This window comes from Typopeltis vanoorti, chromosome 8, assembly GCF_054136105.1.
Source record: "Typopeltis vanoorti isolate ZY-2024b chromosome 8, IOZ_Tvanoo_1.0, whole genome shotgun sequence".
NCBI lineage: Eukaryota > Metazoa > Arthropoda > Arachnida > Uropygi > Thelyphonidae > Typopeltis > Typopeltis vanoorti.
The window spans coordinates 152,265,649-152,290,979 of NC_143556.1; the positions used below are offsets into that span (position 1 = coordinate 152,265,649).

The following is a 25,331-nucleotide window of genomic DNA, read 5'->3' on the forward strand; positions in this document are numbered from 1 at the left end:
ATATATTTATAGTTGATTTTTTTGAGTTTACTGGACAAAAAAAAAATCCCAGATTTCTTGGAGAAAAAACCTGCTTGCCCATGCCAGATATCAAAGTCTTTAGGCGATCAAGTACTTTGCTGTGCAAACGACACTTTCACTGAGCTACACAGCCTCTTGTGTGTGTGTGTGTGTTCTCTAAAGCCGCAGTTCTTAACCTTTAGTGCAGAACATACCCCCCTCCCCTCCCCCGAAATGTGTATTTATCTGGCATACCTCTTTTATAGATAGATAAAACTATAGTTATATTATGACAATGGGAATAAAATAAAACACACACGCATTAAATTTTGTATTCATAAATTACATATATCGATAAACACAAAGAGTGACATAAACAATTTAACAAATCTTATAAAATTATAAACATTTTACTTGGTAATCAGTGGGATGGTTGCACTTATGCTTGACTATGCGATTGGTTTACATTTTGACTGGGTGATCAGCTGTTTGGGGTGGTTCGGCTCTCAGATAGGGGAGGGAGGATTGGCAAATGTGTATAGACATGAACTACAGCATTGTGCTTCGTCACTCAGGTCTCAGAAATTAATCATGTATCAGTGTTGCCAGCTCAATAACTTTGTTACTAGATGTGGTGACATTTTGAGCTCTCAGTGCGTACCCCCAAAATTTTACCACGTTCCCCCTTGGGGGTACGCATACCACACATTGAGAACCCCCTACTCTAGAGATAGTGCAAATCATGGCAAAGGTGGCATAAGTTATATGCACTTCACTAGCTTCCAATAATGAGTTTAATATCTTGGGGGGACCATATCAGGTATTAAACCAATAAGAACAGATTCTACACTTTTTTGCTTTGCTGCCTTTTGGCTGAGTGTAGTATCTATTCTTAACAATTTAATATCTGATATAGGCCACTAGATATTAAACTGATGTTTGGAAAGCAGTGAAGTGCTTGTGGCAAGCTTTACTTTCACTGTGAATTTCCTGGTGTTGTACAATTTTTGTCTTGTTGGGGTATTGCTTTTTAGCCTTGTGCTGGGTGAAGATGTGAAATGTATTTTTTATTGGTTCTTGTCAAAAAAGTTGTTTGAATACTGCTGTACAGAAAGGGTTGATCAGTGTTTCTTGTTCCTCCTCTATTGTGCACTTGCACTTTCAAAACTTGATTAGGGATCTCAGGTTTACACTTCTGCAAGGAAGACATGGAAGAGCATTCTCTGATTGTTGGATCCTATCCATCATCAGGGTTCACAAATAGATATTGATGCTTTTTGCACATTGTACATTTAGAGACTTTATTCAAACCAAATGAACTGGCTCTATCACTTAGAGAAAAACAATTGTTTTTGTCTAAGTGATAGATTTTTGTCTAACAAAAACAACTCGCCTTTAGTCAAAAGAGACCAAATAAAGCAAACAAACAAATTCTTTGCATCATAGATGGGAATTGAAGGGAGATCTTTCCAACCCAAATTCGGCTATACCAACTGAGCTACGGAGGCTCTCCCATCTCTACTGATGGTTCAAGATGAGTTGTTATTAGACAAATTGTATGACATTTTTAACTTTTTACAAAGAATTAATTTATACCAACACATTGATTAGAAATTTTATTTATATGTAGTATAATTTTAATTACTATGTAGTTAAAATTAAACTTGATTTTTTTTTGTGCATAATCATATTTACTAATTTATTTCTTGTTCCTACCAATGCTCAGAATTAAAATTGACCAGGCTATCTTTGAATGTCTTCTTAGAACTTGTAAAATAATCCTGAGACAGACAAATACCTGTCAACAAAATAGTGAATGCATGTTACTTTCCCAGATGAAACAACTGCAGTTCACAGAGCATCATCTTAGTTCTACTGTCAGAAAGCCTTGTGCAACCCTGAATGTGAATTGGCCAAAATAATTCAAACAGTGGTCTTTGGAAAGGTTATGTTTCAAAGACACTGTAGCACATTACATTTCATAGCTTTTAGATGTGCTTGTTTGTGCTGAAGTATATTATGTGGGGGTCAGACTCAAAAGCAATTTTCGAACTAGTTTTTATTATCTATTATTAGTGCAACCAGTGCAAGATTGCTGCCCGACTCTCAATCAGAACACTGTGAACTGTATCCTTCACCTTTGTCCCTTCTGCCACAGGTATCTCTCAAGATGACCTTGATGATGTGGTATGGCAGTTACAATCCCCTTTTAATGGGGGATTTAAATGGACACAACACCCTGTGGGTATTGATAGAAGAAACATCAGAGGAAGAGTTGAGGGTATACTCAAAAATAACATCTTCATCTTAAACACAGAAAACACCTTTCAGATGCTTACCCAAACATGCGTTGCCATCATTTTATCTGTTTATTTTCTCATTATTTAAGTGGAAACTTAAATGACGATCTATGTGAGAGCGATTACTTTCCCATGACATCCACTGTCCTGCATTCATGCACTCTGTTATAAATATACCAAGAAAACTTGAGCAAGCTTAGTACCTCACCTTCTCATCATTATCCAAAATGATGAGAAGGCAATGGTGAGCTCTTCTTTCATCAGTGATGGCTAGTGGCTTGAAATTGTGGAGGGTACTGCAACTTTCGAAATATACATACACACTGTAAGTACAATGTATACATGTTTGGATAAAATATCAAAATTATGGTAAAAATTAACACGAAACAATATTCTTTATTATTGATAAAATTATACAGATTGGTATAATTCAAAATTACTTAAAATTAAAATATATTCTTCTTGATTTGTTTCATGAAAAAGTATTGTTTATTATCGATAAAATTATACAGTTTAGTATAATTCAAAATTACTTAAAAATAAAATCCATTATCATAACCCCAATAATGTTCTAAAATAAAAACTATAACAAATGTTATGTCTTTAATTGTAAGGTCCAAATATTTAAATAGACAGAGTAAACACAATAAGCACTACGAACACTCTACTACTGGCGCAAACTGCATGTGAACAACAGTGGAACTGTGCAACAGACAGTGCCGTTATGCTAATAACTCACATCTCACTATGATGTGCATATGCTAGTGTCCTTCGCCCTCCTAAGTGCTACAAGATGGATTTTTATTATTTTTTATACAAAATAAGAGAATTGTATAGGATTGTTGATGATAAAATTAAATATTACAAGCAAATATAAATAAATTAATAAATATATTTATATATCGAGAAAAATTGGGGGTGCTGCAGTTCCACAGTGCCTATGCACGAGCAGTCCCTGGAATCATGTGACATACTGAATTGCACAAGCTGTCACATTTTGGCTTCCATGTTTCCCTAAGAAAAGGTGATATGACAATGATAGTTTCTGTAAAAATTGGAGAAACAGTGTTGCTGCTTCAGCACCCTCAAATTCCTGATATGTACCTGTAGGACACATCTATTTCTTATTTATTACAGCTGTTTTTGTGAATGTTTGTGAGTTTTCCAAGGTATAATGCATAGCTTGTTTGACTTTGTTTAACAGAGTAAAGAACAGACTGCTTTTAGCTAAATGCCCTAGAGACTTTCATCCCAATTGTGCAGCATTATTTCTTTGTATTTTAAAACTGAAATCTCCTTTCTCTGTGTCTAAAGAAATGCTCTGTTATAATTTTGGTTTTATTTGTAGTAGAAACATATTTATATTTTATTTCAGTTGCGTGCAGCAAAAGCAGCAGAAGAAACAAAAAAGAATGAGAAAGACTTTTTTGATGAGCAACATCAGCAGATTGGCAAAAATATGCAGAGTAGTCAGTCTGAAGATGAAGAGGAAGAAGAGGAGGAGGAAGAAGAAGAGGAGGAGGAAGAGGAGGAAGAAGAAGAAGAAGATGAAGAAATCTTGGTGGAGTGTTCTAATGGTATGGTCTCTGTTTCTTGAATATTGATGTGCTAAAAGTCAAATTTCTGTTCACTGTTAATGTTTATTGAGTTTTATTTTTTTTTTTAAGTGGAGAGAGTGAACTACATATATAGCATAGTTCAGACTTTATTGTATTATTACTATGTTGTTCTATAAACTAAAGATGCCAAGAAATTATATTCTTTGTTTAATTCTTTATCCAAGTGTTAGCAAACAAAGTGTTTGCACATAAAGTAATTTCACGACTGGCTACTTGTATATAGAGGCTAATGATTTCACATCAATTGCTTCTATATATCTTAGACTATGTTATTTGGCTGCTTACTCACTGACTCACATACCCTCTGTTAACTTCAGATAAAATGAATTTTTTTTTTAACATCATTATGAAAAAAATGTATGATAGTACATCAAATGTTTCATTATTATTTATTATAGAAGCATCTCTTAGGTTTGTTTTACCTTGTTTAGTCTATTTCTCTGTTGGATCTTCTAAGACTTTTCCATTCCATTAAGTTCAACCTCAGTTTTCTCATCAGTCTTTTCTTGGCTTTGTTGTGGCTACTCTTATCATTTTGTTGATTATTCATCTGATGCTGATTGATCATCCTACCTTAAGTTATCAAAGCTTACAACATTGCAGTGATCCTTTCTTATGTCTTCATTTCTAATATTGTTATATTCTTAAATATATGATGGAGTAGAATCCAGCAAAATCAGGGTGAAAAGTGGTGTGCATTATAGCTCTATCATTGCCACTTTACTTTATATATTAATGATATAAGGAATTAATTAAGGAGAATTTATAATAAGTTGTTTGCTGGTTATGCAAAACTGGGTAGGGCAGTAATAATTAGTAAAAATGATGTAGAGATCATGTATGATTATAATAAGCCATGTGGGCAAAGGATAATGATTGTCAGCTTAATGTGAGAAAATGTAAGTTTTGGGATGAAAAGATTACATGCTGTGTATTACATAGAAGGTACTTGGATTGCAGCAAATTGTGTTAAAAATATAATTTGGTACTGATAGTGGACATAGTTGACGTTTCGAGGGCATATTGCAAAAGTTGGAACAATAGTTTACTTGGTTGTGTAAGAACACACTGATAGGTGTGTGTATATATATATATATATATATATATATATATATATATATATATTGTTGAAATTAGGATTTACTCGGGATGTATACATTTATAAAAATAAATTTAACTGACTAGAACCCGAGAAAGTATAACAAAAACCTTTAATACATCACAACTAGTTTCATCGGTGATCCGACTTCTTCAGGTGAGAAATAAAAACATAAGACATAAAATAACACGGTAAAAAATGAACTTTACAGCTTAATAAAAAGCAGAATAATAACAGTCATATTTGAATAGGTGACCGCGTGCTACCGTTGGCATGAGTAGAATGTGTGCGACAGCTTAGCTGTCGCACACATTCTACTCATGCCAACGGTAGCACGCGGTCACCTATTCAAATATGACTGTTATTATTCTGCTTTTTATTAAGCTGTAAAGTTCATTTTTTACCGTGTTATTTTATGTCTTATGTTTTTATTTCTCACCTGAAGAAGTCGGATCACCGATGAAACTAGTTGTGATGTATTAAAGGTTTTTGTTATACTTTCTCGGGTTCTAGTCAGTTAAATTTATTTTTATAAATATATATATATATATATATATATATATAGGTTATTATTCCTATATTACAAGGCTGTGATATAGCTGCGTAATGACTACTGCACAGATTTGGCCACCTGAGTTTCTTAGGGATGAGTAAGTGGAGAAAATGATCCAGAGACAAGTGACAATGATGGTAGCAGGCTTGAATCCAGATGCTTCATATGAAGTAGATTGAAGCTGTGGGTATCAGAGTTTAGTTGCATTGTGGAAAAGTTGAGACATGATAAAAAAAAAAAAATTGTTACTACAGAGGTTGAATGTATGAGATCGACATGAAAGAAATTTTCAACCACATTCCTGAAAGTTGTGTACGAGTGTGGTGAGTAATGGTGTGAAGATGAGGTTTATTGCTTGTTGTGTAATGAATAACTGAAATCAATTGCCAGAGATGGTTGTGAGTGCTCCACCAGGGAATGAGTTTAAGAAGAGCTATGGTAGGTGCTGTGTGAATAATGGTGATGTGGGCTTCCCGTTAAGATTCTTCTTCACTCCGGTGATATGCCTATAATAATAATAAATGCTAATATTCACAGGATTGAGTGCATTTGGTGCATAGGAATAAAAAAAATACAATGAAGAAAATTGAAACAAATTTTCTGTATATAAATAATTTATTCTGGATATAAATTTGTATTTTATGAAATTTATTGAAATAAATTTATAATGCTTATGCAACAAGCATATAAAGATGAAAGAAAAGCAGTTGTACATGCACACAAATCAATGTTTGTTTCATTTATAATTTACAACCAATTCCTGATTTAAAAAAAAAAAAAAAAAAAAAAAAAAAAAAAAAAAAAAAATAGAAACTGGATTCCAGATACAAATTCATTGCATGCATATTATTTTTTGGTCCTTTAGCTTCAGATCTTTTGAGGAATTTATTGATGAGAATAGAATTCTTGTCTATTTCCCCTAATTATTATTTTCTGTCTCTTGAAAGAAACTGATTTGATTTCCTCAGAACTACAAGTTTACCTTGTTTCATCATTTAAAAAAAAAAAAAAAAAAAAAAATCTGCAAATTCACAAATGATTTCCAAGGGCCAAAGCTAGATAACTGGGAAGGCAATTCTACATAAGCATGCAAAGAATGTTGAGAATCAATTGTGGCATATGATCCAGTGTTCAGTCCTCACCTACTCCAGATGCATCCCCATTAGTAGATGTCCACAGTAATGCTGAATGAATATGATGGTATGGTAACTGGGTATGGTATTCATATAAAATTGTTATTAGCTTAAATTGCACAAATGGGATGGTGTATGGCATGATCAAATATCATGCTTTGGACCATCTGATTAAATGAGATCCTTTGTTGTTTTACTCATAATCAAGGAGAATAGTGAAAAGTCAGCTACTGGACAAGCTAAACACATCCCTAATCTCAAAAGTATGGAAGATTGGTACCAAAACATAAAAAGAATCAATGTAAAAGAGGTTGAGGCTAGCATTGGAATTACAAAAATATCATATCAGTCTTGTCATTCTAATTGATATTATCTAGTTGAAGAGTACAAAAACAAGTGAGGAATATCTGTAGAATAACTTTAGGATGTTATATTTGTGTTAACATTAATAATGAAAGGAAGGAACAGCTGTAGTGTTCATACAGATAGGAACTTCTTGTATATCTTGCAATTACAGGTGTGATGTAATTAGATTTAGACCATTCTATGGAGCTTTGCTTGAGACTTTACATAGTGGTCTTTCTCTAAAGAACATAGTGGCAATAGTCATAGTGGTCTTTCTCTAAAGAACTGACTGTAGTGTATGGGACTTTAAAAGTTTAGCTCTTCACATCTCCACTCCTTTCACTCTGATTCTAATTAACCTGATGTGTTCCATTAAAAATTAAATATAACTACACTTTAATATAGTTTCCCTAACTGTAGCATGTTTGTTTGTAGTCATTGTCTTACTCATAGTTACCCTTTCTCACAAACAGGAAGCGGGGAACTGCAACAAGCAACTCACTTATGTACAAGTAAATATTTAGAAAATAGTGCTTACTTAGAAACACTGCTTCATGTATATGAACCATAAAATTCAGCTTATCGTTTTAGTGACTTCTAAAGATTTGGTTCCTTGTTCTACCATATGGGATTGTGAACTTTGGTAGTGAATTTTAAAGAACATTATGCATCTTTAGTAGCATGTGAGTGTCCTTTCTATATTAATCTTATAAAATAACCACATAAATGACTCTGTTGTGTCTCATCTTTTCCATCTGTTTGATGAACTGTATATTATATTTCCTCCAACTTACTTTTCCTAATAACCATCTAGAATTATGACACTGCTATAGTTTTTAATCTCTGACTGTCTTCACAGTTTCTAAATCGGTTGCTATGTAGTAGGCAATAGTGACAATTACTACCCTTCTGCATCAGTATTTTTAACCTCCTTTCCTCCTTCAGTCTAAATTATTAAACCTTAAGCCTGTGTAAACACATGCTAAAATAATCAGTTGGTCGCTGGGATGAATCAGATTCATATTCTTGCTGGCACATTGACTTTGGTATCAATAAGATTCAATTAAATTTTTTTATTTTTTTAATGTTTTCTCTACCAATTTATGGATTTGCAATATTATGCACATTTTACACACAAATTGTGTAGTGAGTGTGAAATGTTCCACTTATGGATGAATGCATTCAAGGAAGGTTATAGGTATTCATATATTAAGTGACTAGCAGGGACTCTCAGTGAATCCTAAAGAATTTATAGAGACACAACACATGTTAGAATAATTACTTATAATCAAGAAAATAATATTCAATGTTTTGACCTCTATATTGAGGTGATCATCAGGAAAACATGTACAGGACACAAGCTACATCACACTACACAAAAATTTGTGTAGTGTAATGCAGTGTAGGGATTTTGCCTTTCCAGTTAATTTTGTGACATGTTTGTAGTGCATGGTCTGACAGGCCTGTTTTGCTATAGTGGATGAATTCAATGTTGCATTTGTGTTCACTTTTTTTTTTTGGGGGGGGGGGGGGGGCGGTGCGGCCTGTTTTTCCTATGTAAGGCGAATTGCAGGTGCACTGAATTTTGTAAACTCATGGGTGGGCAAGGTATGGAAAAGGATCTTTGGTTGAGCTTAGTAAATTTATTCATTTTAAAGGTTGCCTTAATATCGAATTTATGTTGTATTCTATCTATTTTTTTCTTATATTTTCCTAATGTATGGTATGGCAATCTTGTAATCTTTTTTTTGCTTTTAATAGTATTTGTGTGGAGGATCTTGTGAACTTTTTTTTTTTTTTTTGTAGACTATGAACGATAGTCTACAATAGTCTATGTAGATATATACAGCACACGTAGACTATGAACGATAGTCTACGTGTGCTGTAGACTATGAACGATAGGCATCCTGAGGAAAGGCATGTGGCAAGTTTGTCTAGAAAAGGAGGAGAGTTATCACCCCCCCCCCCCCCCCACACACACACAAGGAGGTCAGGCTATGGTAACTAATTAACAAAGCATTTTGATTTATCTTTCTTTTGTTTAGTGTCATGTAAGCTCAGAGGGGGATATTGCAGAAGCTGGTAAAATACCTTAGAGGATTACTTGGATGTTGAAAAACATGCTAAGAAGTAAAGATAAGGAAGTTGTTATCCTTCTTTATAAGGCTGTGATTTGACCACATCTTGACTACTGCACAAAATTGTCACCTGTCACATGGTCACTTGTTTTTTTTTCTTGGGACCAGGAGGTGGTAGAGTGGATTTGAGATGAGTGATCAAGATGGTGGCTTGTCTTTGGAATACTCAACCTGCAAGGATAGTTTGAAGGTTTGTGGATTACAAAGTTTAGTTGATAGGCAGAAAAGAGGGGTCATGATAAAAAGTTTTAAGATATTAAAGATGTTTTATAAAATCAATGGAAGTAAAATTTTTCATTATATATGGTAAATAGTCATAGAACTAGAGGGCCATCTGTGGAAGTTGTGTAAGAGTGTGGTGTCAATAGGGGTATGCAGAACAGATTTTTTTGCATAGAGATTGGTAAGTGAGTGGAATGAATTGCCAGAATTGGTTGTGAGTTGCCCAACAATGAATGGATTCAAGGAAAGATATAATAGTGATTTGGGTGTATAATGGTTAATTTGGATCTCCCGCGATGAGTCTCTGGACTCCATGGAGATGCCATAAAATAATAATAATAATAATAATTACTACCACTAGCCTGATAGTGTTTTTTTTTTGGTTTTAAAGCCAGCATGCACCCTTTAAATTTTCTCAGGAAAGGCACAACATTTTTCCTAGCATTGCTTCAGCATTATTGTTACCAGTAATGAGGGCTCTTCCTGTTAATCTCCATTTTACAATGAATAACTATAAGAATGAAAGTTATTATAATAACCCACCATTGAACTTTTTTAATAACTCCTCCACAGTGCTGTTGTTTTTGTTGTCAGCCTGTAGAATCCCATTGCTGGGCAAAGGCCTCCCCATGTTATTCCATTTGTCTCTATTCTGGGCTGTTCTTGACCAGGTTGGTCCTGTGGTTAGCGTAAGTTCATTTCTCAATCTAGTCTTCTGTCTACCTCTACTTCTCTTTCCCTCTCTAGGTATCCAGTAAGTGGTGAATTTATCCCATGTATCATCTTTTATTAAAGGTACCAAAAATTCTCCAAGTATTAAACATAGCTTATTAACTTAATGTATTATTGGATCTCATATCTTGAATATAATTTTTACTTTAAAGGCATTTCCACTGCTCAGCAGTTGTCTTGTTATCCCCCTGTTGATAATGGACAGAGGACTCTTCTTGCAGCCCTCTGGCTCGCATTGCCTACACATCTCCTGCCCATGTCACCCAAGGCCAACCTGTCTAGTAGTGTATGAATGATAATATTCCTATTCCAGTTTCCCATAGCTCTCTACATGAAGGATTTCAGTGTGCAATCATTGCATCAAGGGACAGACCCCCCCCCCCCCCCCTTCCATGTGAGGCACCTCTTCCAGTGGGACATCTCTTCCAACACTCTTCAATGTTGGAAGAGATGTCCAATTGATGGCACTAGCCCTTTTTGTCCTTTATTTTTTTATTATTATTATTATTATTATTTTTTTTTCATATATTCTGTGCTGTACTTCGCTAGAGTATCTTTGTACTATCATATTATTCATACTGCCATCACTAGAATCCAGTACTGTGCTTTAGTGTATTGCAGCCCATGGCCATCTGGAAATGGATAGTTCTGGTAGTCTTACACAGTATACTAATGGCTTGACCAGGATCATTTGGTTAGTGGACTTGCTTGCAAGGGATCAAGGGTGTTGCAGTATGTCTCCTTCCCCATGGTCCAGGGACAGGATTCAGGACTTGCTGTGGTGCTCGTACAATATCTGATGTAGTCTTGGCATTCTACTTCTTAGCGCAATCTCTGCTTGGTGGCAAGTGGGCGTCTGCATCCATGTGTGGCTCAGTGGTGGATGATGAGCTCTGGTGCTCAATTAAATCCTCTCAGGAATGAACAGTTTTTCATCTTCTTGTTTATTAGGACCTTTAATAGAATAAATCAATAGAAAACCAAAGTAAGAAACATGAAAAGCTACAATAAATACACTACTATTTATAAATACATGTATATTTATAAATATACATAAATATTACATAAATACACTACAGCAATCTTGCACTCAACAGGTGAATGTCCAATTGCAAAAATGTAACTATTCTTCTCCAGAAAGGTTCACAGGATTACCAGAAGAAACTACATTGAGGAGATATCCTTATTGAAGCTGCTATAGCCTCAGAATCAAAAAAATTACTCCATACCACATCTCTTGAGGAATACTGATTACAGTTACTCACTACAAAATGTTTCGAAACTTTTCAAGAGGCATAATATCCGAGTGAGACCTCTTTAATGTTCATCATGAAGAGTTATGCTCTGAACTAAAGGACCAACGAGTGACAGCCATAAGATGGATTGTGATACAAAGGGATGGGTATCTACTTCCCATCAGAAACATTATCTTTATCATCAACAAACTGAAACCGCTGATATCTGTCAAATCAGATTATCTCAACTTCCATTAACCCCTGCATCCTGAACCTTTTATGGTACTTTAAATGTCAAAAATATGACCATTCTCAAACTGCTTGTGTGGCTCTGAAATCTGTGCCTGATGTGAGAAAAAAAGAATATAAGAGAAAAACACCAAAACATTCTAACAATGAAGGAGACCATTGAGCATACTGCTGTCCATTTCAAATGTGGAAGGATGAGAAGTTGATATGAAAATTAAATACAGAGCAATGTATTACATATCAAGTGAAGTGGCCCCCTTGTAGTCAGAAATTATTCTTCTATGCCAGACAGGCAGCACAGCCAACACCAGAATTGCTGATATTCTTTGGACACCTTCCATAGAATACAGTGGAAGTCACTTTACTCCATCGCAGCAAATATAAATACAAAAGACTTTCCATTGAATCTACTTCAGAGTTAAGAAACTAATCTCAACAAATTTGGTTACAACTAACTGCCCCAAATTTGGGAAGCTCTCATCCTCTGTACTTCAGCGTAGCAACCAAGGATGCCCAATTTAGACCACTATCTAGGACTTTAGGCCTACTCTCAGTTGTCATGCTTTATCTTCGTTACTTAGTCTAGTGCCTGTGTGCATGTATCTTATTATATTTTGTTCCCTGATACTGGAGTTTGACTTTGCCAAAATATTGAAGTATTATTTAAATTTATTTAAATAATACTTCAATATTTAGTTAATATTAGTCTATGTTATAATTCCTTTAAAAATACAGTTATGAATTTATGAACAGTCAACTTATAAGCCTTATCACCAGATTTACTTAATCCACAGATATTCCATAACATGCAGGAATGCACCGATAAAAATTGGTGCATTCCCAAAATTTCAGCGACTCCTTTTAAGATCTTGCAAAAAAAAAAAAAAAAAAAAAACTTTCTCTAATCCAGAGTATTTTAATAATAAGGTGTGACACCTTTTGTCTACTTGTATATGGAAATATAACTTCTACATTGAATAATATAAGCACGTAAACACAAGAAAGATATTTAATTTGTTTACGTGCTTATATTATTCAATCTTTATGTCACAAGTATCCTTAAAATATCAAACTTCTACATTACTTCATCCTTGGTATCTCTTCTGGGTCTGGCTCCTACTGATGAGACCTCAATAAAGGTCTGAATGTCTGGGTAGTATCCCTTCCCATAATGCACAGCATTATACATGCCTGTAAGGATTGTGCATTGCGTTATGGGATACTAAGACAATTAATGTGAAGTCATTAGCCTCTGTAAACGAGTAGCCCAGTTGTGATGTTACGTCACGTGCAAATTTTTATCTGCTTACAAATATTTTCTTATATTGGATAAAGGATTAAACCAAGAATATAATTGATTGGCATCTTTAATTTTTTTGCAGAAGCTATAGTTTAAATATGGTTGTACCAGGAAATTATTGTGTTTGGATATCTGAGTATTACTGAAGGTGGGCAGGGGATTCGAGTGCTTTCTTGAGGGGGGATGAGATAGAACTGAGGTTTGGTGGCATTGAAGTTTACAAGGCTGTCCTTTTCCCACTGGGATATAGCTAGGAGATCTGAGTTCAGGTCCCTGGTCATGGTAGATCTTGAGGATTCTAATATTTGAGCACTCCCAGGTTTGTCAAATGAAAAGGAGGAATGGAGCGTACTGTCATCAGGAAAGCTATGGATTGGATTGGAAATCTCAGGGAGTGGGTCATTTATATACATGAGGAAGAGGATGGGTGAAAGAACAGATTGCTGGGGTATGCCTGCATTGGTGAGGAAATATCAGGAGAGAGAGAGTAAGATGTCTACCATAACAGGTAACAAGTGACTAGTGAGAAAGTTGATGATCTAGTTGCAGAGTGGGGAAGGCAGACCCTAGGATGGCAGTTGGATGAATAGTTCCCTGTGCCACACCTGATTAAATGCCTCTGAAATGTCGAGGACAGGCACATGAGTTTCTCAAAATTTTTCCATTGCTTGAAATAATGTCTATAGGTGGGTGGTGAAAGCCAGAAGATCATCTTTGGATCTTGAGTAGCAGAATCTATACTGCTTGTCACTGATTAGTTGGTAAGTCTCTTAGTGGTTCAAGAGTTGGCTGTTGATGACTTCCATAATTTTTAAACAACAGAAGTGAGAGCAATTGGATGGGAGTTTGTTCTTTGACATTTATCACCTTTCTTTGGGATTGGCTGAATGTGGACCTGTTTCCATGTTGCTTGGTAGATGCAAGTTGAATTGAAAGTGGCGATACAGGATAAGTGGTAATTCTGGGGCACAATTTTTTTTAATACAATAGGGGGGATACCATCAGGTCCCGATGCCTTGTTTATGTTCAGGTTGTTAGGGAATGTTCAGATTTCTTTTTGTCGGAAACTATGGTAGACACCACTGAAATTTGTCTCAATGATGGGAAAAATGAAATGCTGCTGTCATTAGATTATCCGAACCACGAGGAGGTGACAGTCAGACTTTGCCCTCCTCAAACTACTTGAAAAGAAAACATAAAAAGAATGATTCTCCAGGATGTGACTCATCACTGGTATTCAGGAAAACAGGAGCTACCATCCACTCCAATTTAATTGCAGTGCCACTACCATGATCTTCCACTTCAATACCGGCCACAGAAGATGGCATAAAAGTCTTCCCTATCTGTAACATCAAGGAAGCAGAATATTTCTAAATGTGAACTTTATAACAGCTCAGAAAAGTTGCTATATGAAATACATGAATTTATCCTCTATGATCTGATATAATAATACCATGGGATTTAAAAAAAAAAAAAAGAAGAAAAAAAAAAGTAGATATGAAGGAAGCCGTTCTTTGTGGTGTGGACGGAACTTTGCCCAGGTAGGTCATCACTGCTGGAATTGGAAGAGAAAAGTGATGCAGGTAAGCTGGCCTTGTCTTTGGGTGAGGTGACTGGATGTGAGAGTGGTGGAAACCTGGATGGGCAGAAGTTGGTTCCAGTGGCTTTGGCAAGGGCCCAGAAAGAGTGACTGCCATTTGGCAGGAAGCAATTTTGCAGCATTTGACCCCTTTCAAAGGCTGACTTGGATTTGCTGTTTCTTTTACAACTGTTGCGGACTGCAGTATAGGAATGCATTGTGGATATTGAAGTCCTCAAGAAGGATGACATCACTATTGGGTTACTTAGACTACAGAAAGTCAAGCTCTAGAGAAAGAAAGTTGAAGAGGTCAGAGTGATTGACAGAGTTTGGGGAGTGATAGGAGGAGTGATAGAAGGAGCATATAAAAAGGGCAAGTTTGATTTGGCAAAGAAATTTTGAGCCAAAGAAGATCAAGTAGGATATTCAAGGATTTAAAGTCGCTGGCATGGTATGTCTGTTCTCACAAATGCACAAGTGCCACACTTGTGGTGGAAGGAGATGTGTACAGTAGTGGCCAAAATTGTGGAAACCTTTTGGAAAAAGTGTATTTTTGAAGTTTGATGGCTCATAACACCATCAAACACCAATTTTTTTTTGGTGTAATACCATAAAATTATATATCAATGGGAAGATAATTTAATGAAGAATGTAATGCAACAAAGTTAGTTCAATTATCTGTATTCTGTGAAAAGTTGTACCCAAATAACCAGAAAAAAGAAGCGCAACTTGCTTAGGTTGATATGAAGTAGCTTTCCTTCATTTGAATGTTGCCAATGAGCATGAGTGTTTAGAGAGCCAATCAGGTGTCATCTTGTTTTGGCAATGAGCCAATAAGGTCACATTAGAATTCAGCTATTGTCATATATTGGAGTTGAGCGGAGGACATTTGTCAGTGTGTTATGTGATTGCTATCAAGTTGGTTGGGTTTTTTTTTTTTTGTGTTCTTTCATTTAGTGAGCTTGTAAAACGTAATAAAATTAAAGAAATGGCACAAAGAGTTGATCGGTCACCCAGAAAGCAATGTAAAATAGTACTATTAAGTGAACAAGGCTACAGTTATGAAGAAATTAGAAGAAAAATTGGTGGAAACTTAACCAAAGGTGGCATTTCTAAATTTTTGAAGAGGTATAAGGAGACTCAGTCACTACAAAACCAGACTGGTAAAGGCAGGAAAAGGTGCACAACAGCAAGAGATGATAGAAGAATTGAGAGACTGTACCTACATGACAGAAGAAATCATCTGGGTGTATACAAGATGAAATGACGCAATACAGTGTGAAGTTGAGTGCAAGGACTATTCGGCACAGACTGCAGGAATTGCATCTAAATGCTAGAATTCCATGAAAAAAGCCATTTTTATCTCTCAAACAAAGGTTGAAAAGATTAAACTGGGCTAAAACCCATGTTAACTGGACAGCGGAACAATGGGACAGTGTTATTTGGAGTGATGAGACCAAAATCTCCCTGTTTGGTAGTAAATACGTATATGTATATGGCATAAAATACGTAAGGAGAAGAATCAGAGAAGATTTGCATCCTGATTGCATTACACCTACCATGAAACATCCACTTAGTGTTATGATCTTGGGTTGTATGACATCAAAATGTGGGGCAGAATTTGCATGATTAATAGGAATATAAATGTCCAAAAATACATAAATGAAATACTTGAGCCCAAACTGAAGCCTTCCACACTTGATGTTTTCCAAGATAATGAAGCATTTATATTGCAACAGGATTCAGCTCCATGTCATGTTGCTGCTGTGTGCAAAAAGTGGTTTCAAGATGATCATATTCCACTGCAGGAATAGCCTGGGAATAACCCAGACCTTAACCCAGTGTTTCTCAACTTGGGGCAATTTGAATATCTATGGAGCCGACTAAAGAAACTTGTTAGTCAGAAGCAACCCACCAATAAAACCCAATTAATAGAAGCAATAATTCAATCTTGGTTTTACATTATAACAGCTGCAGAACAAAAAAATTGGTTCACTCCATGGGAAGGCATTGTAAGGCTGTAATTAATGCTAAAGGTTACTCAACTGAGTATTAACTCACATTGTGAGAATTTTTGTGTATCTCATTTTTTCTATGTGTTTCACTTTTCTTCTTTATAACTGCTGTTCTAATAAAAAATCCTTCATAAAAGTTATTGCATTACATTCTTGATTAAATTATCTTTCCATTGATTTATAATTTTATGGTATTACAACAAAAACAAGTGTTGTTATGAGCCATCAAACCTCAAAAATACACTTTTTCAAAAGGTTTCCACAATTTTGGCCACTAGTTGTTGAGGTTACCAGTTGGGGTTCTGAAAGGAATAGTCCTTCTTTTGATGTTTTTTGTGGGTTTTGGAACTATTTTGTAATAATAAATTTAGTTTAATCCTTTATCCAAGTGTGAGCAAACAAAGTTTGCACCTGAAAGTATCTTCAGGACTGGGGTAAGGTGGTACAACACCGGGCAACTCATTGCAAAGGTGGAGCAAGCTAACATCATTCCTATCTCAGTATCTCCCATAATGCAAAACAGAGATAGGAGTGATGTTAGCTTGCTCCACCTTTGCAACGAGTTGCCCGGTGTTGTACCACCTTACCCCAGTTCTGAAGATACTTTCAGGCGCAAACTTTGTTTGCTCACAGTTGGATAAAGGATTAAACTAAATTTATTATAGTCTAACCAAGTGAAAAATAAACTTTCAAGAACTATTTTGTGTAGGAGAATTTTTGAGATCTGCAGTAGAAATGCATTTTTACTGCAGATCTCAAAAATTCTCCTACACAAAATAGTTCTTGGTGAGGAAGAGCTAAAAAGAAAGTGGGGCGTGAAGTGACACTCACATACATACAGCCCACACAGAGGGGAGTTGGTCTTCTTCCAATATGTGGCCTCAACAGTTCCATTTGCAGCTACAATATTTGGTCTCCCTCCAGCAAAGACCTGGCAAAATACGTCATTGCAGGATTTTTCACTAGCTGATTGGTAAGCTTCCAGGTTCGTTACTACCTCGTTCGGACCTGTGCACTAACCAGTGGCTGACCTGCGAAATGATTTTACTGCTGTACCCCTGAATGGAGGAGGATCTGGCCTCCCAACAGTGAGATTGGTATGACTGTGTGGGAAGAGTGGGAGGGGAACAGAGCTAGAAGCTTTGCTCTAGCAAACAAATATGAGTGCAACCACTTCAGATCTCTAATAAGCAAGGTGGTGGTATTTCACTGGCTGATGAAAGACATACCACAAAGAGGTTAAGTTGGGATTGCCTTCAACTAGGGAAGATATGCCTTTTCTTCAGCAATGCTTGTCAGGTTTGCCAGAAATAGGGGGGAAGAGCCCCCCCTAGTATATATATAACTACTTTAAGATTTTATATTCTTGCAGCAAAGAATACATAAGTCAGACTGGAGGAAATTTTATAAAAACAAAGAATTTCACTTCTCACACTTACAAAATACCATGAAATGAATTTGTCATCTGCTTTGATGCTGTACTTAAAAAAAAAAAAAAAAAAAAAAAAAAAAAAAAAAAAAAAAAAACCTTCAGGATGTCTCATGAAAGTCATATGTTCTCAATACACCTTGAATGAGAACTAAGATCTATATGAGATTTGGAATTCTCTTATATGTCTATATAGCTTATCAGATCTCTTTTATGCTAGTAACAATCTAAAAATAAGTTGCAATGGTGAACACTAATGGTATTCATAATTCTCTTCTCATGGGTATTCCATACTATATTGTTTTTATTTATTATTATTATTTTTTATTTCAAAAAAATATGTGTTAGGAGTTTTGGGAACTTTTATGTACATATGAGGGTGGTCTGAAAAGTTCTCGGCCTCGACCATAGATGGCAACGCCATTGACAAGATTTTTTTTTTTTTCCTAAGTTGGTACATCTGTCATAAGCATCAGTGTGAAATTGCAAGTCATTCTATCAAGTAGTTTGTTTTATACAGCTGTCTGAAGCAAAAGTGTTGTCTGTATCCCTTGAAATGGATAAAATTGAGTATCATGTAGTTATAAAATTCATCGGAAAAAAAAAAAAAAGAAAAGAAATTCATTCGAAGTTCATAAAAGTTTATGGGCACTCTTTTCCTTCATTTTTGACAATTAAGAAATGGGCTGTCAAGTTTAAACATGGCCGTTCCAGCCTTGAAGATGATCCATGTGAAGGACGTCCAAAAAGTGGAATAATTCCAGAAATTGTTGATCAAGTGCATGATATGGTATTGGATGACCGGCGAGTCAAAGTACGTGAAATTGCCGATACTACAGGCATTTCAAAAGAACGTGTAGGATATATTTTGCATGAAGAATTGTAAATGAAAAAGCTTTGCACAAGATGGGTGCCATGCTTGCCCACAGCAGATCAAAAACACACTCGCATGAAAATCTCTGAACAGTGCTTGGAGTATTTTGACAAGAATAAAACTGATTTTGTGCATCGATTTATTACTATGGATGAAACTTGGATTCACCATTACACAGCAGTCAAAAAAGTGGACAAAAGCTAGTTGCTCAGTGCCAAAGAAGACAGTTGGTTCCATTAGCAGGAAAGTTCATGGCATTGGTGTTTTGGGATGCTTGAAAAGGGTAAAACAATAACTGGGGAATATTATTCCGATCTTTTAAACCAGACTAGATGAAAAGTTTTGTGAGATAAGACCTGGTTTGCAGAAGAAAAAAAATCATCTTTCATCAGGACAGTGTACCTGCCCATAAAGGTGTTTTGGCAATGGGAAAACTAAGGGATCTGCACTATGAATTGTTGGAACATCCACCCTATTCCCCAGATTTGGCTCCCTCTGACTTCTATCTCTTTCCAAAACTGAAACTCTTCCTCGCTGGTCAGTGTTTTTCTTCGAATCAAGAGGTGATTGCAGCTATAGAGGGGTATTTTGCAGATCTTACTGAGAACCACTGATTGATATTATTCTCTGTGTTAATTGTTTAGTTATTTATTTTGTCAAGTTGAAACAACCTTTTGGGGTTTGTTTCTTTATTATTATGATTTACAAATAAGTTGCATAGTCAGTTTTGAAAAATATGAGTAATATTTTGATTTAATGGAAGAAACTGATGACCAAGAATATTTAACTGTTATTTCATTCTTAGTGATGATATTTTGCCTTTGTGACCAAGGTGAATAATTAAATGAAAGGTAATAATTATTCCCAGATATCACTTCCTTTTTTTACCCAAACATAAGTAATAACAATCAGCACTTCTTAAGTGTCCATACCAGATATAATACATCAGATCTCAGGCTGTTGATATATATTGCATTTCTGGCTGTTTTCTGATGGAAACCACAAGTTTGAGACAGCTGTGAAGCCACTCAAACCTTTAATCAGAAGCAGAAACATACAGTCTTTGGCTAGGAAACAAAGTTCAATGATTTTAAGTAGATCAACAGCAAAGCAGCTGATGCCATTCAATTCTGTTTCTCTGTATTCTCAGTATCTTAACAAACCATTAAAAATTTCAAGAACAGCCATTTCTGACCTGCTTAGTGTATATAATATTGATGGAAATTGCTGACTGTCTTAGCTAACTGTCAGTATCACCATTCCTAAAATCATCAAATTTTCATTCATTAATAACATTTTTAAATTAATAAAATACCATTATGATCAAATTTCTGGATGTTCCCCTGAAATATTCAGAGGTATATAACAAGCTCAATCTTGTCAAGTTTATTAAGAAGCAAATGAACCCACTTAGATATAAATTCAGTAACTAACCACGGGACATCTCCTGATATTTAGCATTGTATTCACACACTCATTAACTCTGATTCCATTGCAAGTCATGGTTTGTTATTCTAGACTTTGCTAACTTTTAGATATGTTTGACAAAACATGCAATTTTGCTTTTTTTTGGTAGTCAAATAGGCGTTATGCTCTTTTGTGGTTTACATTCTTTCAGACCACTAGCAAAAGAAAGATCCTTCTCCTTATTCCATTTTTATGCAAAATGATTTGAAATAAGAAAATATTTTACCTTGAGTATAATAAATGTTAAAGAAACCAAGCTATTTTAAACCTGGTTTTACTCCATTTACCAAGTAAGCAAACAGACAAACAAGTCAAGTTTGCGCCTGCAAGTGTTGCAAGTCTAGCTGACCCTGCACGTAGTGCAAGACCAAGGCAACTCATGGTAAGAGTAAAATAAGCTCTGATCACTAATCTTAATATTTACCCTTAATGCAAAACACATCTCCTAGGAGGAGATGTATGATGCTTTGTATTAAAGGCAAGGGGCCACTATCCAGACCGATTTCGACCTTTATTGAGGTCTCATTAGTGGGAGCCAGGCTAGAAATATCAAGATTTTAGTAATACAGAGCTTATAAATATTTTACCAGAAGAAGTTACCATAAGGTGTTTTAACCTTATTAAATAAAAATCTCAGGAGGAGATATAAATGTAGAAAGTATTTTACCTTGGGTATAATAAATGTTAAAGATATCAAGCTATTTTAAACCTGGTTTTACTCCATTTCCCAAGTAAGCAAACAGACAAACAAGTCAAGTATGCGCCTGCAAGTGTTGCAAATGTTGCATTTTACCATGAGTTGCCTTGGTCTTGCACTACGTGCAGGGTCAGCTAGACTTGTAACAATTGCAGGTGCAAACTTGACTTGTTTGTCTGTTTGCTTACTTGGGAAATGGAGTAAAACCAGGTTTAAAATAGCTTGGTATCTTTAACATTGATTTGAAATAAGTTTTCAGCTTTAATTGGACCCTTTTAATAGGAAACTTAGGTAAACCAAAATCATTTTTAAATCAAATTATTGTGGTAATGAATAATCTCTCTCTCTCTGTAAAAAAACCTGTTATTATAAAATTGTATTTTTGTATATCTGAAATCTTATCCCACTCATTTGTTAATATTTGTAAAATAATCACTTTATTATTTAAAAAGTTTCATTGTAATAAAAGAGTTCTATAGTTAAAGTTCCTTACAATGGAAAGTGGAAAGGCTTGCTCAAAATGTTTGGGATATTGATCTGTGAATGTTTTAATGAGGAATTTTTCTGAAAAATGATTGTAGTTGAAAGATCAGTATTTCTTAAAGTGCTACCTAATATATGGTTATATTGGTTATAAATTGGTTATATTGGTTATTTATTATTGGTTATAAAATTAATACAATATATTAAGTTTATATAATATCCATTGATTTAATGGAATAATTGGAAAAAGGTGTCTGTAAAATCAGAAAATCCACTAAAAAAAAAAAAAGAAAGAAAGAAAACATCCACCTGAAACCATAGGTCCATTAAGTAACATTATGTGGTTGAAACAACAACGTTGTTTATGTGCAGAACAAAAAATTTCACTGCATGTGGTAATATGTACATATTTTTTCTTTGCATAGTAATTGGTATATATGGCGTTCAAAAAAAGACTGAACTTTTTTTTAAATAGTGTGCCACCTAGCACAGAGAGCACACCTAAGGTCAGGTTTTGACAACAACCTGCCATTTGCCCCACTCTGCTATGATCATTAGTTGTCAAATTACATCTGCTGAAGTGAGCATGTGCACAAGCTGTTTGTCAGATTAGTGACAAATTGACAATGAAAGAGCTTGAAGAACAACGTGCATTTGTGAAATATTGCTGCAAACTTTGGTAAAAATTTTAGAGACATTTCAATTGCTTAACGAAGCATACAGAGAAGACTGTATGAGCCGATTGCATAATGTTTTAAGTGTTTTAAAAATAACAGAACATCAGTCAGTAAAGATCCCAGGCCTGCACAACCTTCCACATTAAGAGACAATGACCATGTTGAGAGAGAGAGAGATCGTGCTGTGATTCGTGGAGATCATAGTTTAACTGTCCGAGAAATTGCTGACGAAGTGGGTGTCAGCATAGGATCTTGTCATCAAATTTTGACTAAAAAACTTTGGATGCATTGCGTCAGTGGAAAATTCGTGGCACATTTGAGGTATGTTGTGCTCCATCCACCCTATTCTCCTGACTCAACTCCTGCAGAATTTTTCCTGTTTCCCAAACCTAAAACCGCTTCGAAAGGATGTCGCTTCCAAACCATAGAGGAGATTCAGGAAAATGTGATGAGAACTGCATGACATCATCACAGAAAGTGCTTTCCAGGAAGCATACAATGAAAGAAATGTCGGGAACTGTGTATTGTATTGTATTGCCAGTAGAGGGGGACTACTTTGATGGGGACAGTGCTTAAAATGTTGAAAAATAAGCAATAAAATCTTTATAGCAAATGTTCGGTCTTTTTTTTTAACATGTCTTGCATTTTGTGTTATGTGGAGCATCAGTGTCACACATTAAAGCTTTCTTATTTATTTTTTTTACTGATCATTGGATTTGTAAATATCTGACAAAGTTTTCTTTTTCAGACCGTTTTCTTCACAAATGCATCTGGTGGGTATTCCTTTTTTGAATTTTTTAGTCAGTTCTAATTACTGTTTTACAATCCAAGTGTGTTATTTTCCTTTTTTGTATCTATGGGTTAATTTTTTTAAAAAAAAGTATTGATGTAGAACAAACTAACTACAGCTTTATTATTATGGGCTACTCCAAGGATTCCATAGACTCATTGAGGGAGGCCCTAAAGATCATGTCCAGAAACTATCCAACAGTATGCAGTATCTGTCATACTTTGCTTTGAACTCATTTACCACTCTCCAAGCAAAAAATCTGGTTCTAACACCCTTGCTAACTAACTCTTGCTCAGTTTCCATGGATGGCCCCTAGTTCTTCCACTACCAGACCTTTCCTCTGAATTAATTTTGTTAAAACCCCTCAGTAATTTGCATGTCATATCATTTCTTTTTTGCCTATCAACCTGTTTCTGTAACCATAAATCCTCAACTTCAATTCTAGTAAGGTTTATTCTATAGGGATCCTCTCCACCTCCTCCTCATCACCAAGAAACCCTTTTGCCAAGATCTGTGTGCAGTACTCAAGATGTGGTCTTATCAAGACTCGATAAAGAGGAACAATAACCTGCTTGTCTCTGCTCGTGAAAGTATTCTTCAATAACCAAGTAATCTGATGAGCCACTTTTGCTATGTGCCCCCTGAAATTCAACGCCCTATCTACCAACACGCCCATGTCTCTGGCTTCGTCAGTTTCCTGGAGTACAGTACCACCCATGTGTGGTATACAGCTGGTAATCTTTTCACTCCAAAATGCATAACTTTGACAAATTAAACTTGACATCCATTCTCCTTTGCCTGGTCTGCCAATCAATCCACATATATATGTATGCGAATCCACTATATGAGGGTTGTTTGAAAAGTTTGATAAAAAAAATAAGTTAAACACATTTTTTTTTGGAAAAAATCGCCGTTATTTCTCAACATAGTCTCCATCGAGGTCTACACATTTGGTCCAGCGAGTTTCCAAATTTTTCATCCCATCTAAAAAGTAGGATTTGTCAAATTGTGCAAAATAGTCATTGACAGCTTTGATAACATCCTTATTCAAAGAAATTTTTTTTCCCACAGAGCCAAATTTTTAAGTTTGGGAAGAAGTCGTCGCTGTGGGCCAATTTCGGACAATATGGCGGATGTGGAACCAACTTGAACCTGAATTCATGCAATTTTGCCATTGCGACAGCCAATGTGTGAGGCAGCATTGTCTTGATGAAAAAGCACTTTTTTGTGCACTATTCTTGGCCGTTTTTCCTTCAGTTCTTCTTTTAAGCAATCCAGCAATGACGCATAATAGACTCCTGTTATTGTCTTACCTTTTTTCAAATAGAATATCATGTAATTCCTTGGGAATCCCAAAAAACAGTGGCCATCACCTTCCCAGCTGACAAAACGGTCTTCACTTTTTTTTGTGCTGTTTCACAAGACATTGTGCATTGTTTTGATTGCTGCTTGGACTCGTGTAGTTGTGGATCCAAGTTTCGTCTACAGTTACGAATTATTGCGAAAAATCCTGCGAATTGCGATTAAACATCGCCAAACATTGCATTGAAATGTCTTTTCACATGCGTTTTTGATCGACAGTCAGCAATCGTGGCACCCATCGTGCACACAGCTTTTTCATGTGCAATTTTTCGTTCAGGATATTAAGCACCCATTCATTTGAGATGCCTGCAATCTCAGCAATTTAACGCGCTTTCATTCAGCAGTCTTCTATAATGATACCATGGATTTTGTGAATAATTTCTTTTGTTGTGACATCTGGTAGTCATCCGGAGAATGCTTCATCTTCGATGGGCTTACAACCATTTTTAAACTCATTTATCCAAAATTAAAAAGTCTTTTATGTGCTGCAGTATCCGCATGAACCATCTAACTTGGCTTTGGTCTGCGCAGATGTCCATTTATTCCAATAAAAGTGTTGCACAAAACTTGTTTTTCTCCATTTTTATGAGAAATGTGAACACGGTCATTTTAAATATTTGCCCGAAAGAGAACTATGCATCACACGTGGGTAAAATTTTGCCAAGGGTCATGAAAAAGATGATACATGCCAACATTGGTATGAATGAACGAATTGTGTTGCCATCTATTGGAAATTTACCAAACTTTTCAAACGACCCTCGTATGCATGCTACATTTCAGTACTCTATATAATGGAAAGTACAGAATTAGTACTAATCTATGTAGGCCGTTGACTTCTGTTTTATGAATTCTTGCAACATTTCATGTACTTTTATGATTCCTTGAACTATGCTGCCGGCCAAGTTATCATGGATGCGAAGTGCATATTAAAATTGTAATACTATTGATATTACATTGAAATATATGATGGATACGAAGCGTATGAGGATGTGTATTTGATCCATAATGACCGGTAAGGTGGTTAAACCAAAGA

General features: G+C 35.5%; 1 protein-coding gene and 2 pseudogenes across 1 annotated transcript in view; 2 read left to right on the plus strand and 1 right to left on the minus strand.

Annotated features, from left to right (window-relative positions):
- The window catches only part of mask (multiple ankyrin repeats single KH domain), an 823,307-nt gene that overhangs the window by 487,587 nt on the left and 310,389 nt on the right, over positions 1-25,331 (plus strand). The window contains 1 exon segment of the mRNA XM_090396371.1: positions 3,676-3,877. Within this exon segment, the coding sequence (XP_090252497.1) occupies positions 3,676-3,877 (202 nt within the window).
- LOC150104437 (U2 spliceosomal RNA) lies at positions 709-886 on the minus strand (annotated as a pseudogene).
- Positions 854-1,014, plus strand: LOC150104438 (U2 spliceosomal RNA; annotated as a pseudogene).